The 21,953-nt window shown below is 33.0% G+C and overlaps 1 protein-coding gene across 1 annotated transcript; it reads left to right on the top strand.

The window, feature by feature from the left end:
- Positions 1-707: 707 nt before the first annotated feature.
- On the top strand, positions 708-20,647 carry LOC149791659 (follistatin-like). The gene is made up of 10 exons (XM_089970215.1): positions 708-834; positions 1,208-1,333; positions 3,104-3,180; positions 4,225-4,336; positions 4,848-4,958; positions 10,310-10,435; positions 12,136-12,300; positions 17,669-17,890; positions 18,420-18,616; positions 19,587-20,647. Exons 4-10 carry the CDS (start codon positions 4,267-4,269, stop codon positions 19,653-19,655), a joined length of 960 nt encoding a protein of 319 aa, XP_089826341.1. The 5' UTR covers positions 708-834; positions 1,208-1,333; positions 3,104-3,180; positions 4,225-4,266; the 3' UTR covers positions 19,656-20,647.
- Positions 20,648-21,953: the final 1,306 nt, after the last annotated feature.

The following is a 21,953-nucleotide window of genomic DNA, read 5'->3' as shown; positions in this document are numbered from 1 at the left end:
AGTAGGGTGTTGAAGAGGCTACAGCTGTGCTACAGGGACATTTTAACTCATTTGACTTTGTTCAGCACTGGATCAAAATTTATGAGCACTGCTCCACTGTTAATTGTAAAACTGATGCTGACATCATCCAGTTCCTCCTAGGTGCCAAAAAAGAAATTTAGATCTCAATCAACAGGAAGTAGAATCTGCAATTTACATCAAAGGACAAGTTCATTGACTGAAATTTCATTTTTATTTTCTGGTTAATAACTAAACCTATACGAGTCAAGAAGCTTAATATATATGCAACAATATGTCAAAGGTCATGATTAGGTTTACGATTATGGTTACTAGCGAATAAATTGTAGTTTGATTACACATTCAATTTCCTTTTCAGGCATAATGATATCAGGTCAAATCAGTACCAGTTAGGGTCATTTTAGTTCACAAAAAAGTTATATACCACTCATACAGCTGCAAATAATATAGACCGTCATCTGTCGTGGCAGGTCAGGATTTATATTATTTCATCTACTGAATATTGCTAACAAAATGGATAAACCCAGATCTGCCAGTGCAATAGTAGATCTGGGTCTGTGCAGTTTGTAGCTGGATCCAGATTGTGAGCAAGTATCGGTATATGTGGTAAGTTAATTTTATCTTATTAAAAACTGGTCATTTGAATGGATGAATAATTTTCCAGATGGTTATTTTTCATTTTTTATTGTAAAGACATAGATGAATGTGCTTCCAACACAGACAACTGTCCATTAAATGCAAAGTGTACAAATCTGGATGGTTCCTTCCGTTGTGACTGCTATGAAAATTATACTTCCAGTTCAAAACGATGTGTTGGTAAGTATAATGTTTATCTTAACCTCACAAATAAAATCCCAAAAGAATTGTTTAACAAATGCCCAATTTTATTTATTTGAAGAAACGCCTTCTAAGTTATGAATGTATTGCCATTTTTACATTGTTAACGTATATGCTGTAATAACATGGTACAAATACCTGACCAGACTTTTCAATACAAATGAGACTCAGTAATATCGCACATTTCTTATTTAGAAACATAGTGTAAATATTATGATTTATATGATGACTCACACTAAATTTACAAAGGTTATATTTGTGTTTGGCTTCATTTAACACCCAACATCAGTAATTTTTCATTTTTTCCTATTCAATATATTTATTATTATTATTATTATTATTATTATTACAGACATCGATGAATGTGCTGTCGGCATATATAAGTGTGGAAATAATTCAAAATGTGTAAATGACATCGGGGGCTATAGCTGTGTATGCTGTAATGGTTTTGCAAGGAACTCAAAAGGAGAATGCGTTGGTGGGTAACAGAGTAAGACGAAAAGTTGCTATATATACTCGCTTATAAGTTGAGTCAATCTGCAAAGTACACAGACACAGACAGATGTACTTTTGCACACTGCTCCAACAGATCTAAGTATATGCAGTTTGTTATGAGTTCACAAATGAGAAAAGGCAATAAAGACCCTGATCAGCTGGCACATTATGCAGCAACAGATTATGGTCTGTGTTCTTTTCAGTTGCACTTGACCCTTAAGTGAGTTTATTTGGTGGCAGTAAATAATATTTGTAATCAGCATGTTCTAGAACTGTCACACTATTCAAATTTTTGCACAGCCATGACATCAAATTTTACCGCAGATAAACATACAATACATTTTGATTTTTTTTCTTCACAATTTCTATTCCATACAGATGTTTTTATTGTTCTTTTGTAATATATAACGAATTTAGACCTAGTTCTCTAATAGATGTGGTGTATTTATTCCTTACCATGTTATATTGTATCAATCGTAAGTAATATAAAAATTCTGTCGCGCATCCCTATTCAATATCCAATTCTTGAAAGGATTGTTTAGTTAAGGCTTTGTTTTGAGCTGAGCTCAATGTAATTACAAATGCATTAGTTGGTAAATATAACAAAGACTTTCATTGGTCACAACATAATAATGTGATCAGGTCTGGCTGTGTTTAGTGTCATCAGTAGTTTGCATGCATGTGTTGCACCCGAAATAATATAATTCTGAAACTCTTCATTAAAATTCATCATATCAGATAAATTGTATACATGGAGACACTGAACCCATTGACCCATCAGTATGTGATGTGTCTTTTGAAGTGTATGTTTTTTCACAAACTTTTATCAAGCATTTCAAATGAACCAACTAACCTTTATTCACATTCCAGTTAAACATCAGGATGACAAAAAACCAAAGTGATTGAAATTTCTAAAAAGGAAGGATAACCAGAAACCAAATCAATTAAAAAAAGTAACATATTTTATATAGACCCTGATCTCAGAGCCAGAAGCTCCAAATCTACCATGAGACATATTGGGATACAGCAATTTCACTAGGGCTTGTACCAAATGAAATTAGGACGAAAGATTAATGGATATAGTGTTTGGAAAAGGATGGTCCAAAGACTAACATTATAACACTTTAACCCCTAATCCTACAGTGTAAGACATTGACTCTTATCGTTACAATGGATTTGGGAGTAGGAGATAGATCATGCCCCTCCCCAATCATAATTGTCAGGTTCACTCTTGCTTTGTATGGCTAATGAACCCCCATCACTGTAACCATTTACCAATAGTCTTAATTCCATTTGTAACAGTTATATATAGGTAGCCTAACCTATTAATGAACACACAGATAGCTTTAAAGAAATGAAAATTGGTTACTCATGAGTCTGAACAATAATGATTCGGACAAACTATGTTGAACTTATTCATCAAAGCTTCAAATCCTGGAGTCTTTTTTATTCCAACAAAACAGCATTTGCTTTGAATATTTAGTTTCTACTTGGAATACATGTTCCCCATTAGATCAACTATCAAGTCCATGCTGTAGAATGTTTAAAACAGGAACTGTATGTTGCTGAAACATACAGTTACATAATTCTTATTATTTATCTGTGTAAATCTAGTGAAGCTTAATGTGAATTTAAAGAGAACCAGTCTAGTAAATCTAGTGAAGCTTATGTGAATTTAAAGAGAACCAGTCTAGTAAATCTAGTGAAGCTTCATGTGAATTTAAAGAGAACCAGTCTGTTTATTTTTTCCCAGAAACTACTTCAGCAGTTGCAAATAGTGGACCCAAGTGTTGTATTTGCGTGACATATGATTGTGAAAGACCAGGAAAGGTAATTTTAATATTTAATCATTTTTGTTCAAATCTCTGATGTGTGTGTGTGTGTGTGTGTGTGTGACTCTTTGATCAGAAATAGTATATACTGACTGACATGCTCCTATTAATGACTTCTTGTACTTTATTGTTTTGTTGTGACTTGAGAGTGAGTCAGGCTTTCTATAAATTCCAATTACTTACAAAAATGATTCTTCATGTTTTTAAAACCGCTTTACACACCTCATCATAATTAATATCACTACATTGAACTAAGTTATAATTCAGTTTTCAATTTACTTAAGTCATCAAAGTTTTACAAAATGATAAAAGAATAATATGTACATAAATTTAGCCCTTGAAATAAGAGGAGTTATTTCATAATATAAAAATGTTTAACCAGATACCTTCCAAATATAGACGTTTTCTTAAGCAAGTCAATGAACATATATTTTATCATTTAGAACATTCTTCCATCTGTAAATGTGAATTGCCTCATCGTTTGTAAAAGGGTGCAATACAGCACGTCATAAAATGGTTTCATAATATTATTTTACATCTATGCCACGAGTAACTAGCATATCTTTTAGCTTCTATTCTTTTTTGGAAGATGTATTCACTTTACACCAATCGGTACTTAAGACTTTAGTTAACGGAAACATCAGATTGCACGGAGACTTTATCTTGATGTTGTCTACACAATCAATCATGATGTTGTCTAAACAAATCCAGCATTTTGTTTTTATTGAGTTTGCTTCTTTTATATTACAAACACTTACATGGAGTATATCCATGCTTTTAGTGCACCTATGCTGTTATGAAGTTCACCTATGACTTCACCTGTAGGCCTTTTAAGCATCTTTAAATCAGCAATATTTAAATGGATCATGTCATTATTATGATGAATTGTTCATATGTAGACCTCGACCATTAAGGTGAGGGTCTACTATCTGTTATTATTCTACATCTCTCAGCATGCATGTGATATCTGTTTTATGTAGCTCTGTATTAGTATGCCTATACATTAGATACGCTTAAATTATAAACTTTTCTGTTGGACTAGGTATGTGATGAAGATGGAGTAACGCACAATAGTTTTAAGGACATGGTAATCAGCAGATGTGAACAAAATAAGGAAGATGAAAAAGCTGTGGATTATTTTGGAAAATGTGAAGGTAGTTTTCCAGGTTTTAATATTATTATGGAAAATCTCAAATTAATTATCTGGGTTTTAGCAATTTTTTGTCAAATGTTAAGTTAGTTTTCTGAGTTTTAACATTATTTTGGAAAATATCTTTGTAGTTTTCTGGGTTTTAACATTTAAAAAAAAAACTTTCAATATAGTTTTCTGGGTTTTAACATTATTTTAATATTACAAATGCACAAAACCCTCACTGAAGGGGAAAGAACAAACTCATAATACTTCAAAAACTTTGCATTATGAAATGAAGTAATGCCTATTTGATTCCATGTTTTGTTTTTCTTCAACTTTCAGTAGCAGTGGGCAAATTTACCAGTGAAAAGTCTGATGGGAACAGTTTTATGTAGGACTTAAGGACTACATTCATTTTATAATAATAAATAAGGAATCGCAATTTTGATAATGATTAGCCTCAGCACATCATTATTCATAATTAATGACTATGTAAGACAATATATATGTATATATATTCCATACTTTTAAAGCCTCGTGTGCCAATGTTAAGTGTCCCAAGTACCAGACATGTGCGCTCAACAAGAAGACTGGGAAGCCCACTTGTGAGTGCGAGTCTTGCACCACACAAGAAATGCAGAGCTGTAAGTTATTAATAGCAATAAAACCTATTTACCCATTTAAAACATGTACTCAATTGCAAACAGCATACACAAAAACCTGTCATAGCCTCCTGTGCCAGCAAAACTGACTTCAAGGTCTGAACCTACTCTCACCATCAAATTCAGAAACACATGAGAATTATGATGTCAGAGTGGTATGTGCTTTGGCTTTTGAGTAAGAGAGATGTTTATGACATTTAGTCTATGTCCTTGTTGTTTGAAATCATAGATCAAAACCCCAAAATTTAAGACGATGAACTATCTTTGCATTATGTAATGTTAAATTCTAACTGATTCTGTTTTGCAGTGAGGTACATATTATAAACAGTCAGGTACACATTATAAACAATTATATACAATGAGTGTATACAGTCAGGTACATATTATAAACAATTATATACAATGAGTGTATACAGTCAGGTACACATTATAAACAATTATATACAATGAGTGTATACAGTCAGGTACACATTATAAACAATTATATACAATGAGTGTATACAGTCAGGTACACATTATAAACAATTATATACAATGAGTGTATACAGTCAGGTACACATTATAAACAATTATATACAATGAGTGTATACAGTCAGGTACACATTATAAACAATTATATACAATGAGTGTATACAGTCAGGTACACATTATAAACAATTATATACAATGAGTGTATACAGTCAGGTACACATTATAAACAATTATATACAATGAGTGTATACAGTCAGGTACACATTATAAACAATTATATACAATGAGTGTATACAGTCAGGTACATATTATAAACAGTCAGGTACACATTATAAACAATTATATACAATGAGTGTATACAGTCAGGTACAGTCAACAATTAGATACAATAAGTGCCTGTTGTCAGGTACATATTACAAACAGTTATATACAATAAGTATATACAGTCAGGTACATATTATAAACAATTACATACAGTAAGTGCATGCATTTAGGTACAGAGTATAAACATTTAGAATAAGTGGATAGAGTCAGATACATATTATAAACAATTATATACAATAAGTACCTGCAGTCAGGTACATATAATAAACAATTAGATACAATAAGTATATCCAGTCAGGTACCTATTATAAAAAATTATATACAATATGTGCATAAAGTTGGGTACAGATTATAAACAATTAGATACAATAAGTGGATACAGTCAGGTTCATATTATAAACAATTATATACAATACGTGCATACTGTCAGGTACATATTAACAATTAGATACAATAAGTGCCTGCTGTCAGGTACATATTATAAACAATTATATACAATAAGTGGATACAGTCAGGTACAGAGTATAAACAGGTACAGTAAGTGGATACAGTCAGGTACATATCAACAGTTAGATAAATAAGTGAATACTGTCAGGTACATATTATCAACAGTTAGATACAATAAGTGGATACAGTCAGGTACATATTATCAACATTTAGATACAATAAGTGCCTGCTGTCAGCTACATATTATAAACAATTAGTAACAGTAATTGTATACAGTCAGTTACATATTAAATGTGTGTGATTTTGATTTTTAATGTAGCTTTAACAAGTTTTTAGTCCTGTCGCTACTATGTCTGCAGTGTGGCAGCTTAAAGTGATGTCTAGCACTGGGGTATCATGCTGATGACATGTAGCATGATATTCCACCCAGTCACATTATCCTGACACCAGGCTGACCAGTCCTAACACTAACCTCTTAATGCTGAATCAAAAGCAAGACAGCTGGAAGTACCACTTTTATAAGTCTTTGGTATGACTTGGCTGGGGTTTGAAGCCATGACCTCCCACATCCAAGGGTGTGTGTACTCTAACTACTAGGCCACCAGAGTGATCCACTTACATATTATAAAGGGGTAAATACAATAAGTGTATAAAGGTAGGTACATATTATAAAGAGGTAAATACAATAAGTGTATAAAGGTAGGTACATATTACTAAAGGGTAAATATTTTTAGTGTATATAGTTATATACATATTATAAACAAGAAAATATAGTAAGTGTATATAGTTAGGTACATATTATAAACAAATGAATACATTAATCATATATGTTTAAACATTTTACATTCAAGTATGTCCACAGGTCACATAATATACAAGGTGGTTCATATGTAACATAACTTAGCTAGGTGGTCTATAGGTTACATAGTGTGTGTGTGTGTGTGTGTGTGTGTGTGTGTGTGTGTGTGTGATTTAAATTTGTAATGTAGTTTTTAAAAAATTTAAGTCATATCACTACGATGTCTTCATTGTGGCATTTTATAGTGATGACTAGCACTGGGGCATCATGCTGCTGACATGTAACATGATGTTCCACCCAGTTACATTATACTGATACCAGGTCGACCAGTCCTAACATTAGCCTCTTAATACGGAGCGCCAAGCGAGGTAGTTGATAGTACCAGTTTTATAAGTCTTTGATATGACTTGGCCGGGATTGAACCCACCACCTCCTGCATCCGAGGCAGACGCTGTAACCACTAGGCCACTGGAGCGGTGGGTTGCATAGTGTACAAAGTGGTGTATGTGTTACATAATATACAAGGTGGTCCACATGTCATATAATATGCAAGGTGGTATACTTGTAACACATCATACATATAATACAATTTACAAGGTGGTCTGTATGTCACATAATATATTACAAGGTGGTATACATGTAACACAACATACAAGGTGGTCTTCATGTCATATATTGCATAAGGTGGTCCATGTGTAATGCAATATACATGGTCATTCAGAAATTATAAAATATACAAGTCCACTGCTAACACAACATATAAAGTGGTTTATTGGCCACACAACATAGAATGTGAATCACATATCATGTGAATTACAAGGTGCTCCACTTGTCACACAACATAAAGTGGTCTAAAAGTTGTATGACACAGGGTGGTTCATATTTCAGTCAATATACAAGTTAGCCTACGGGTCACACAACAGATAAGTCACACCACAGGTAATACTGCTCACAATGTAGTCCAGCAGCCACAAAATACACAAGTTGGACTGCAGGTCATACAGGATAAAAGATAGTCCACAATCCAGACAAAATGCAAGGTAATTATCAAGTCTCATAGCATGCAAAGTGGTCCTCAGTTGATGGCAGACAAGACAGTAGCAGATAGGTCACACAACATACATTGTGGTCCACAGGTCACATAGCATGCAAAGTGGTCCTAGGTTGAAGGTAGACCAGATAGTAGCAGACAGGTCGCACAACATACAGGATGGTGTACAGGTCACATAGCATGCTAAGTGGTCCTTATTTGATAGCAGACCAGATAGTAGCAGACATTTCACACAACATACAGGATGGTGTACAGGTCACAAAGCATGCTAAGTGGTCCTCATTGATAGCAGACCAGATAGTAGCAGACAAGTCACACAACATACAGGATGGTGTACAGGTCACATAGCATGCTATCATTTGATAGCAGACAAGATAGTAGCAGTCAGGTCATACAAGATAAAAGATGGTCCAAAAGTTAGACAAAATGCAAGATAGTTGTAAAGCCTCATAGCATGCTAAATGGTCCTCATTTGATAGCAGACAAGATAGTAGCAGTCAGATCATACAACATACATTGTGGTCCACAGGTCACATAGCATACAAAGTGGTCATCAGTTGACAGCAGACAAGATAGTAGCATTCACACAAGATAAAAGATGTCCAACAGGTCAGACAAAATGCAGTGTAGTTAATCAAGTTGTATAACATGCAAAATGGTACTCAATCTGATGCCAGACAGGATAGTAGCAGACAGGTCACACAACATACTGGATGGTCCACAGGCCACATAACATGCTAAGTGGTCCTCACTTGATAGAGCAGACAGGTTATACAAGATTAAAGATGCTCCACAGGTCAGATAAAATGCAAGGCAGTTATCAAGCCTCATAGCATGCTAAGTGGACCTCAGATGAATCTTTGGCAGACAAGATAGTTGCAGACAAGTGGTGCAAAAGCAGAGATTATTCTTCATGATGAAAACTAAGTATTTAGATGAAAAACAATGAAGTTTAAAATCGAAGTTAATGTAACAAACCTTGCTTTTGTTTCAGACTTTTAAGCAGATTTGAACCTCTTGTCGTATGCATTTGAATGTAGTCTTCATTATTTGGGTAGTGTAATTTTAAAATTATTCCCAGTTAGAAACCTAATTCTTAACTTATAGGTAGTGTTTTTGTAAAAATTTCTCCCAGTTAGAAACCTCATTCTTAAATTATAGATAGTGTATGTATAGAATTATTTGCAATTATAAACCTAATTCTTAGTATTTTTATAAAATTATTCCCAACATTGAAACGAATTTATAACTATTTAGGTATAATTATTCCCATATATAAATCTAATTGTTAAATTATAGGTTGTGTATTTGTAGAATTATTCCCATTTATAAACCTAATTTAAATATTTAGGTATTGTTTGAAAAATTAATCCCAATTATAAACATGATTCCAAAGTAATGGTATTTGCATAGAGTATTTGTAGAATTATTCCCAATTATAAAGATAATTCTTTAATATTTAGGTAGTGTATTTATAGAAATATTCTCAATTAGAAACCTATTTCTTTATTAGTTAGGTAGTGTATTTTTAGAATTATTCTCAATTAGAAACTTATTTCTTTATTAGTTAGGTAGTGTATTTATAGAAATATTCTCAATTAGAAACCTATTTCTTTATTAGTTAGGTAGTGTATTTTTAGAATTATTCTCAATTAGAAACCTATTTCTTTATTTGTTAGGTAGTGTATTTTTAGAATTATTCCCAAATATGAACTAATTCCCTGAATATTTGGGTAGTGTATCTGTAGAATTATTCCCAATTATAAATATAATTCTTAAATTATAGGTAATGTATTTATACAATTTTTTCCAATTATAAACATAGATATATTATATGTAGAATTGTACACAGTTATAAACCTAAATCTTAAACATTTGGATAGTGTATTGGTAGAACTATTCAAATTATAAACCTTATTCTTAAATATTTAGGTAGTGTATTTGTAAAATTATTCTCAGTTATAAACCTAATTCTTAACTATTTAGGTTGTGTATTTGTAGAATTATTCCCAAATTGTAAACCTAATTGTTACATATTTAGGTAAAGTTATTCCCAATTATAAACCTAATTCTTAAAATATAGGTAATGTATTTGTACAGTTATTTCCAATTATAAACATAGATATATTTTATATAGAATTGTACACACTTATAAACCTTACTCTTAAATATTTAGGTAGTGTACTTGTAAAATTATTCCAGTTATTAACCTGTTATAAAAATGTTATTTTCCTTTTGCAGCAAAGGTTTGTACAACAAATTTGGATGAATTCAGCAACATGTGTCTTTTCAAGAAAGTCATGTGCCAGTTTGATTCAGAAACTCAGCTTCTGAACACCACTACGCCATGTGAGGAAAAAGCAGCAGGTAACTTGTACATGCTAAGCTATATGCTTCATAGAATATGATCAGCGTAATGTTGATAGTAAGACAGACAAATAATGTACTATTTCAAGGTTTGCCACAAGTGATAGAATCTCTTTTTTATTTTAAAGGTTAATGATAATGTTCCAATACAAAGTCTTTGATACCAGGGCAGCAATTTCAGCATTTATCTCCCTTGAAATTTTCAATTTAATGTCTATTTTCCTAACGCATAATAACTTTTTCAGATGTCAGTGATGTATCGACTACCCAGTCACACATGATTATTGTGAAAATCAAAGCATGAATTTTCATATTTTAAAAAGTAATATCTCTTCCATCATATGTCAGTGATGTATAAACTTCGTTGTTACACATAATTATTGTAAAACTTAGATATGAATTTTTATATTTAAACAAATATTTGATGTCAGATGGATGAAGCTACACTTGTTACCTTCAGTTTTATTTGAACTAGTTGCCAATATTATTTGCATTGACATTTCTATTATGACGGTATAGTAGAGTTGGTTGACAATATTATTTGCATTGACATTTCTATTATGACGGTATAGTAGAGTTGGTTGACAATATTATTTGCATTGACATTTCTATTATGACGGTATAGTAGAGTTGGTTGACAATATTATTTGCATTGACATTTCTATTATGACGGTATAGTAGAGTTAGTTGCCAATATTATTTGCATTGACATTTCTATTATGACGGTATAGTAGAGTTGGTTGACAATATTATTTGCATTGATATTTCTTTTATGGCATTCACTGTAGAAAAGAGTTAGTTGCCAATATTTATTTGCATTTAAATTTTTATTATGACTGCCAAATATAGTTATATTGACATTTCAGTTATGACTGCCAAATAGAGTTGTATTGACATTTCAATTATGACTGCCAAATAGAGTTGTATTGACATTTCAATTATGACTGCCAAATAGAGTTGTATTGACAATTCAATTATGACTGCCAAATAGAGTTGTATTGACATTTCAATTATGACTGCCAAATAGAGTTGTATTGACATTTCAATTATGACTGCCAAATAGAGTTGTATTGACATTTCAGTTATGACTGCCAAATATAGTTGTATTGACATTTCAGTTATGACTGCCAAATAGAGTTGTATTGACAATTCAATTATCACTGCAAAACAGAGTTGGTTATACACTTAAAGTAAGACATGCTATTGTTTGAATCTTGGTGATAATTAGTATTTTGTGGCTGCTACTCAGTTCTTGTGAGATTTTCTTGTCATTTTTGTAATACTGTTATACAGTGAGTTTTTTAGTCATATTTAATATAATTACTTTCTCTTTCTCTAAAATTATCATAAGACATAAAATTATATATAAAATCTTAGATCATTGCAGTAGACAAGAGCTAGTGATCCAGATTACCATATGGATATTGGGCTTGAGGGAATTGGGTAATACAAATATCAAATAGAGGGTTGGGGGTGGACAACATTTGGCTGCAGTGTATCTGAAACTTATTAATTTTTAATCTTCATAGTTTGTGCATATACTTTAATTCTAATTAATCTAATTTAATTAAGTTCCAAAGAATATTAAAATTTGAAAGATATGTTTTAGTCTCACTTATTTCTGCATTAATTTTTAATATAGAAACCACTACTAACATATATGGATATCTTCTGTAGTGTCATTTGTATGTTTCTTCCAGGTCCTCCAGTTGGTCCATGGGGTGAGTGGGGCCCATGCAGTGTCACATGCGGTAATGGCCTGAAGACCCGAACCAGGCCTGTATATCGGCAAATGTCAGCTGAGGAGAAGCAACAAAGCCCCTCCGAAATAACTGCTAACTGCTACCTGGATCCTTGCCCTGATAGTAAGCGTATACGTGACTATTAATCTTTCTCCATTCATCACTTAATGTAGCCGTTGTATCTCTATATTTTTATCACTTTATATATGTATCCATAACAATTGATAATTGTCTTTGGGTAATGTATTGATACTATCATGATTTTTGTTAAGTGGACTTGCTTGGCTAGTGCCTGCACATCTTTAGCTATTAAATATGTACCATCTTTCAATACTAGTTTATCACCATTTCGTTATATATTGACCAAGATTATATCAAAAGCAAGTGGAACTTGTCAGTAAGTCCATTAAAATATTCACTTTAGGCAATATTAATGCATGCTAGGATTTCTGCAGCCTTGAAATGAATATTCATAGAAGACTGAACTGCTGTTTCAAGATGCACTAGAAGTGTTTGGATCTATTGTTTCTTTTTAGGTAAATTATGACAAATGATGTAAAGAAGAACATGGAGTCCTGAGTGGCCAAGTGGTCTAAAGCACTCACTGTTATGGATCACTGCCATCTCACCTCTGCTTCTGTCTTGCATGGGTTCCAGTCTTGCATTCGGCCAATGTGGTTATGTGAGAAAACTTGCCAGTAGCTTTTCATTGGTCAGTGGTTCATTCAGGACTTTTCCCAAGTTCTTCCTCCACTATTGATACTGACCACCATGTATAGCCTATCTTGTGCTGAAAAATGGCATTAAACCCTACAACAACAACTACAACAAAAAATAACACTAACATTTTGACACCTAGGAGCACTTTCAGCCTTTATCTCTCTCTCTCTCTCAAATTAATATTATTCATTTCTCATTTCAATCACAATACGTTAGGAACTGAGCTAACTGGATCTCCCAATTTCCTCAGAACTGGGGGATGATCCATGTCATTTGAAGAGGTACATCAACAATCCCTTTCTCCTTTTCCTCTCACTTCTTCATGAATACAGCATCAGATTGAGAGAATGATGCCTTCCTACAACAGGAGATTTTGTCACTTATTAAAGGAAATAGCAGTTGATCTTGTCAGAGGCCACAAATCCCAGGGTTTTACTCCAAACTGTTTCTTTTCTAGAAGCAAGCTGAGACCCACCATTGACTGGAGTCACTTCAACCAATTCACGATAAAGACGGCGAGGTATATCTGCCTCTCCGTCACACTGACCAGTATGCCATAGTCTCGATCTGACGGACACAAATTTGTATGCCCCTCTCCACCCCATCTCCCACAAGTTTCTCCGTTTCACTTACCTCATCACTGTTTATCAATTCATCATTCTTCCCTTTTGCAACAACATCAGCTACTGAGCTACCACTCAGATTATGGATTGCGTTGTCTGCCTGTTGCAGTCGAAGGCAATATACCTGGATGACATCCACGAGAGCCACAGGGTAAGTTCTATCCTTCTCCAAAGCAGAAACAATCTTCTTTCTCTTCTTGCTCATCTAGGTTTTTAGTGAGCTGGGAAAAGTGAAACCTCCGTCCATCCCAAAACTTTACCCATCTAGATATGGAGTTCTTAACCAACCAGAATCTGGTTCAGCTTCCTGATGTTTGTGTCCCCAGAATTGTCAAATTCGTCCAGTCTGTTTCCAACAAGACTTGGATTTCATTGAGAGAGTTTTTTAACTCCTCAGTTTATTCATTGTGTCAGTGGACCTGATCCTATTTGGCAGTTTTATTACATGCCCTTTACAAATGTCACAGTGGCACCCTTTTTCAAGTACATTCGATCAAGCCATGCTGATCATGCATGAGATTCGATCATTCCAGCATCAGTGTCGCAACCCAGGTTGGCAGACCATTGAATCCCACTGTAGAAGCCCTAAGTGGAAATAATGGTATGCACCAATGCCAGTGCGTACCATTGGGATGCCCACCTGTTGCCAGACTTCACTACTGTCTGTAGCATGTAAGTGCCAGGGTATCAACCTTCTCGAAATGAAGGCTGTCATCAAGGCTTACAAGGGGAAGTAGCTCATGTTTAGGGACTGGTGCCAGATACATAACATCATCCCTTTGAGTGCTTCAGTCCCTCAACTGGCCAACTTCTTTCTCTACCTCTTTAAGGAGAAAAGGTTGGCCCCCATTGCTATCAAAGGCTACCGCTTTGTAATAATGGACACATTCCAACATCATGGCAGATGATGTTGGGCATGATAACAACCTATCAGGTGTTTTAGCCAATTTTGATCTCTATTGACCAAAATCCCTAACCCTGTTTTCCAAATGGAATCTGTCCTGGATTCTATCGTGGCTCAACTTAAATAAATTCTAGCCCCTTGCCCACACTTCACTTAAGTTTATATCATACAAGAAATGTTTCCTGATAGCCTTGGCTTACACATGGAAGGTAAGTGAGCTATATGCTCTTTCAGTCAACCCAAATTTCTTCAGATCACATAGTTCTGTGGTCCTCCTGACACAACCAGGCATTGTAGACAAAATTGGGTTACCTTTCATCGGTAACCAAAGAGTCATCATTTGCTTCCTCTCTTCCATAGACAAGTCAAGAGCAGCAGCCATGCAAAATCATGTCCGCACTCTCAAGCACTACTTGAATGCACAGTAAACAGTACATCATTCCTCATGCCCTTGTTTCGTGTTGTACACTCTGCATACTTTGAGATCTCTCAAGATCAGAGTCACCTCATGAACATTACAACTCATGAGATTAGAGCCATCTCTGCAACTCTCACTTTTGAGCACAACATTTCGATCCCAGATATTATAAAAGCTGTTGGCTGGCATGCAGAGTCAACCATCTCGAGTTCTCCCTCAGAAATTTAGCATCACAGAGATAGTATTTGAATCTGGTAGGGCCAGAGGCAGCCAGTAGCACAGACATCCACCAGACTCAGTTAGATCAATCAACACAGCTGCTTAGGTTCGCTGGATTCGTCAGTGCAGCTTTTGTAGGTAAGAAGATTTCAACTTCATCTTGTCAACTGTGCGTAATAGTCCCAGGTCAAGGGATACCAAGCTGTATTGCTTGTGTAATTAGGAGAAGGGGTTATCTTTCAAATGGGGAACTATTCTTCCCCTGAAAGATACCCAAGGTAGATGTTGAATGCTCACCATCCCCTCCTCCTATTACTTATTCTCCTACTTAACCAATCACATTGCTTTAAAGCCCTCCCCAACCACCCTGCCATGTAAGTATTCTCGTTAGTATCTCACTCAGCTAAAAACTGGCAAACAATTAGTATCAAGGGGAAATAATGAGCAAGAGCAACTGCCCTTTGTCTATTTAAAATAGACATGATAGGTCAATTTTCATCTTTTAGTAGGGTTTGATTCGCCAGGTAGCAGGCTAATATTGCTATCGTAATGTGATTGGGTAAGTATTCTTGTAGAAACATAATTTACTTAAAAGTTTGCTTTTAATGTCTATTTTTCTATATCTCAATAATTTATTCCTTGATATATGGATTATTTAAAGACTTAATAGTCACATATAATTATTTTGAAACTTAAACATTGTTGTTGCTTGTTGATGTTGTTGTTTTGTGTGTTTATGGCCATTTATAAGCACACATGATGGCCAGCATAATTGTGGAGGAAGAACCTTGTGGAACCACTGACCCATGGGAAGCTGCTAGAATGCTTCTCGCATATCCACATTGGCCAAGCCCGAGGCTTGAACAGACGTGGAAATGTTAGTGCTTGAGGCCACTTCACCACCCAGGGCCCTCATAAGCATTATATAAAATAACTGACATTAAATGGATGAAGCTCTATCCACTGCATTTAATTTTATTTAAATTACTTGACATTATCATTCATTTGCATTGACACTGATGTTATGACAGAAAATTAGAGTATTGCAATGAGTTGACAATATCATTTATTTGAAATGACATTGTTATTATGACTGTAAAATAGAGTATCTCAATTAGTAGACAATATCATTTGTTTGCATTGACATTGTTATTGTGAATGTAAAATAGAGTATCTCAATTAGTTGACATTATCATTTATTTGTTTCAATATTGTTATTATGACTATAAAATAGAGTATCTCAATTAGTTGACAATATCATTCATTTGCATTGACATTGTTATTATGACTGTAAAATAGAATATCTTAATCAGTTGACAATATCATTCATTTGCATTGGCATTGTTAATGTGAATGTAAAATAGAGTACCGGAATGAGTTGCCACTATTGTTTATTTGTTTTGATATTGTTATTATGACTGTAAAATAGAATATCTTAATTAGTTGACAATATCATTCATTTGCATTGACATTGTTAATGTGAATGTAAAATAGAGTATCTCAATTAGCTGACAATATCATTCATTTGTATTGACATTGTTACTATGAATGTAAAATAGAGTATCTCAATTAGTTGACAATATCATTCATGTGCATTGGCATTGTTACCATGAATTTAAAATAGAGTATTTCAGTTAGTTGACAATATTATTCATTTGCATTGATATTGTTATTATGAGTGTAAAACAGAGTATCTCAATTAGTTGACACTATCATTTATTTGTTTCAGTATTGTTATTATGACTGTAAAATAGAATATCTTAATTAGTTGACAATATCATTCATTTGCATTGACATTATTATTATGGCTGTAAAGTGGAGTATCTCAATTAGTTGACAATATCATTCATTTGCATTGACATTGTTACTATGAATGTTAAATAGAGTATATCAATTAGTTGACAATATCATTCAATTTGCATTGACATTGTTACTATGAATGTAAAATAGAGTATCTCAATTAGTTGACAATATCATTCATGTGTATTGGCATTGTTAATGTGAATGTGAAATAGAGTACTGGAAGGAGTTGACAGTATTGTTTATTTGTTTTGACATTGTTATTATGACTGTAAAATAGAGTATCTCAGTTAGTTTGACAATATCATTATTTGCATTGAAATTGTTAATGTGAATGTAAAATAGAGTTAGTTAAACACCTAAAGTAGCACACATCATGTTAAATGCTCGGAATTTCATGATTACCACCTGGATTTTCATCCAAACCTTTTGGATCATTTTGGTGACATATCTTTTATGCATTTGTGAGGCATCCTTAAAATCATACTTTCTATGCAGTTTCTGTACACTGACTGAAGGGTACAATTATTCCCAAACTCTAAACTTAATTATTTGTAATCCTGATAGTTGGTACATATAATTTTAATTCTACCTATAGCTTATGCATCCCACAATAATAGTTCATCGCCATAGAGTTATATATTCACCAGGACTCTTTATATGGAAATGCAAGAGAGACAAGCAAACTCTTCACTGTATGCAAGGTTGACATATGATTAGGATGTTTGGTATTTGTGGAAGACTAAACCAGTTCAGTTTTTACTCATTCATTTTGGATAATCACAAAACCTGATTCTTACATTTCAGGCCCATGTTTTGGTAATTCCTGCAGAACAGCTGAGATTTGTGTAGTTGTGAATGGGACTGCAGTGTGCAAGTGCCCATCCTGTGAAAACGAAGGGGTGGAGCCGGTTTGTGGATACATTTATGGAGAAGATCCAGGCACATGGCAATCAGCATGCGTTCTGAGGCTGTTTGCTTGCTTAAAGAAACGGCCATACGAGCTGCTGCAAAATGGAGAGTGTGGAGGTACAGATAAAATTTAGATAAATCAGCTTATAAATATTGTTCTTATAAATGGGGATGATGCATAAAGAAGTCAAAATTAGTGATGGTTAAATAAAATTGAATATGCAGCAATTTAGAAACTACTTTCCAATCACATAAATAAACTTAAAACTTACTAATTGTGAACAACTTGCAAAACTTTACTGATTGATGTCAGTGAGCACTTACAACAGAGGTAGAGTTGCTATTGATTCACTGCATGTGATCCTCTCGAGTTGTTTTGTTCATCACATAGAAAAGAAGATACATGAAGCCAGTAATGAATTTATATAATATAATTGTTGTATATATAGAAATTTAGAAATTCATGTAATGGGGAATGTATTTAAAGTTTGATCAAGATTCACCTTGCAACTCATTTCATATGATTAAAATTTGCGTTTCCATTGCATATATAATCTTAACTACAGTTTTTGAAAATCAAAATATAAGTTGAATAATATGGTTAAAATTTAGAACAATTTATTTATAATTCAATTTATGTACACAGAGAAACCTGTGAACTGTTCCCGCATACCTCGGAATGACTATGTGAAGGTTGGTAACTGTGTCAGCAAGGATAAAATCAACCTGGGGGCATGTGATGGCGGATGTGGCTCCATGAAGGAATTCTGTTGCAGAAAGGCGGCAAGCCACACTAGATCTATAGAGCTTATCTGCCAGGACCAGTCAATAACCACAACTATGGTATGGAGAGAGAGAGAGGGAGACGGAGAGAGTTAGTTTATTGCCATATAACACTGATTATCCGCCAGGACTTGTCAATAAGCACAACGGTTATGGAGAGAGAGAGAGAGAGAGAGAGACAAAGAGAGTTAGTTTATTGCCATATAACACTGATTATCTGCCAGGACTTGTCAATAAGCACAACTGTTATGGAGAGAGAGAGACAGAGAGAGACAGAGAGAGTTAGTTAGTTTATTGCCATTTAACACTGATAATACCTGTTCAGGAAGTTCTTGTTACTTTTAGCAATTTTGGGGAAATTTATTAATTCTTTTAATCATTTTTCATGTGAAATGGTATATATTTTCATGTTTTCTAGTATATTTTGATATTTCATATTTGTCAAGGCATATATATATATATATATATATATATATATATGCAAGGCATATATATATATATATATATATATATATATATATATATATATATATATATATATATATATATATACACATGTAAATATATATATAAGGATATAAATTACAGTTATGCAGTTGCTTAAAATGAATGCAAGTAAATTTATACATATTTGTGGAAAAGCATAATAATCTATATTTGCAATTTGTTTTATAACGTCATTTATGGATGTACTAATTTCCAATATTAGACAATATAGCCCATAGTGACGTGACAAAAAGTGTTACTTGGTCATACAGGGCAAATCCATAAAGGAAATCTCTAAAGCAACTAAATATATTCTCAGATCTTTTCACAGAACTAATTTTGTAGTGTCATTGCTTTAAATCTGCCTTTTTAATGATATTATACATAAAATGTGATGTTTGTGCCTGTTGTTTAAAAAAAATATATTAAGAACTTGTTTTTTTAATGAAAATAATAAACTTTGTAAATTTGTGAAAATGTCTAGTCACACAAATCCTTCATTTTTATATTTTTGATTGAGCGTGTTATGTGTGTATTATTTCAGGCTGAGTTTATTGAGGACTGTGAGTGTGTTGCACTTCAACCGGGTGAACAAATGACGGAAGAATCTTAGTTCGGCACATCAACCATTTTCAATATTTATAAATTAAATACAGTTACTTTTCTTTCATTTTGGAGAAAAAGATCTTGTTCTATCAATAAAAGACAAATTTTAAAAAAATGTAATCATCAAGCTATGCTTTCTTGATTAATTGCTTCTAGTTCATTAAAAATAAATTCATCGGGTATGGTACACATAAACTGACAAATGCAGAGTGAAGCAAGACATTAAAATTAAGAATATTTTACCGGTAGATGGTAATTTTACCAGCTTCTTTCAATTCCAAACATTAGTCAAAATGTATTAAGTCTAATTTTAGCAATTTTTGAGACTGAAATTCTAATTGAACTTCTTTTCTGGTTTAGCACGGTTTTGCTAAGTCCTTTATATAATGTGTGAAATTAGGTTTTCAGCACACGAGACATACATGACAATTGGGATACAGAATCATGATAAAATAGTAGCAGAGATTTTGTTGAGTTATTTGCACACATTGGATGAATAAAATCCTTGTATAATTTTATAAAGATCCTTTAAATGTATCACTATCATATTCCAAAAGGCATCCCAATGTTTGTTACTTGAATTGCATTAAACAAAATATTATTAAAACTTATATTGAATATACTGGTATCACAACATATAAACCAGAATATAAAAAAAAAAATTCTAACAACCTTGGCATGGGCCTAATTTTTAAAAAATAGTTATTACTGAAATATCAACTTATTTTAAATTAACCACCTTTTAGTCTTATAATTGTTGTCTTCATATAAATAAATAGTGTCTAAAGAATTCATGAAGGTATAAACATATGAGATAAATATATCAAACTGGAACTTATAACTTTAAAATTATAGCTTTAAAATTGTAAATTCAGTATTCTTCGCACTGTGCACTTTCAAAAAATTTCTTCTGTGATTTAAGTTTTTCTTGTTACTCACCCTCACAAAATTATACCTATTATTCTGTTATAATTGTTGCATTAAACTGGTAGATAAATATTCAGGTGTTTTTGCTTGTGTTCAAAGCTAACTTGGAACTAATGATTGTTTTCATTATTTTAATAAATTTATTGTTGCAGGGTTTGTGTTATAATATGTAGGCAGAAATATTGTACATGTAGGGACACCAAAATGCATCATAGTTTTCTTAATGAGAGGTGTAAAATCATCTAAAATCTATTTGGAATCCTGCTATGCATTAGCAGTTATAAATTAGTTCGTGTATTTCCAATACGCTGCTTAATTATCAAGCATTTAACACTATTTAATTTTAATGTATGTAAATTTGGTATGTTATTTACAGACTCTAATTTATTTATGGACTCTAATTGTTATCTTAAGATCAGTACTCTTTGATAAACTCATTGCATGATTATTCACTGAGAATACTTTTGCAGCAATATATGGCAAAGGAACTATAGACCACAGAAAATACTGTTGGAGTGTTGAGACAATTGAATTTCAAGGTTTGTCTAAATTCCAGTTTAAAGCATTCTTTTGGAGGAACTCATTATTTGTCAATATTTCCCAGTTTTTCAATGCACTAAAATCATCTCACATTGTATGGTCAGATCAAACAATGTAGTTTACCACTATACCAGCACTATTTGGAATAATTTGAAAATCCTTTAAATTCCAACCAGACCACTTAAACTTAATTAAGAATAAATACAGGGTCTGACATTGGTTCCTTGTCATACTGGCTGGTGAAGAATTTAATTTATGTCATTTATGAATGACAGATTAGTAAATTCCTGCTGCAGCAAGGCATTTTTTGCTGAAGATATATTTTATTACAGATCTGATCATCTAGAGAGACTTTCCCTCAAAGTGAAAATTGAGATATGTACTTTTTAATTATGCAATAATGTCTCACTCCACTGTTAAAACTATACTGCATGTAGTCAAAACCAAGAAAAGATCTTTTATCAACTGATTTAAAATCTTACTATAATAATTTCTACAACTGTGGTTTTAATTTATGAAAATGTACACAGTAACCAGACTATTGTCTTGTTTAAATGTGGTAGTCTGCTCTAGCAAACATGTTTTGTTACAGTTCAAATAATTTCTAGTCATAATGTATAGGGTTACATCTACTTGTACCATTAGCACGGTATATGCAAATTTAACTGTATTATCACCATTATCTGCAGAAATGGTTATGGTTTCCATATAATTGCAATTTCATTGGTTAGAAAACATTTTGAAGATTTCCATTTTTCAGAATTTAGCCATGTAATCAAGTTGAGCTGTGATTATTTCTATATAAACTGTATGAGAACTGTTTGATACAAAGTTCTAT

The sequence above is a fragment of the Sinohyriopsis cumingii genome, chromosome 9 (assembly GCF_028554795.1).
Source record: "Sinohyriopsis cumingii isolate HCF-2022 chromosome 9, ASM2855479v2, whole genome shotgun sequence".
NCBI lineage: Eukaryota > Metazoa > Mollusca > Bivalvia > Unionida > Unionidae > Sinohyriopsis > Sinohyriopsis cumingii.
The sequence above is the reverse complement of the archived record's forward strand: the minus strand, read 5'-3'. Positions and strand labels throughout refer to the sequence as shown.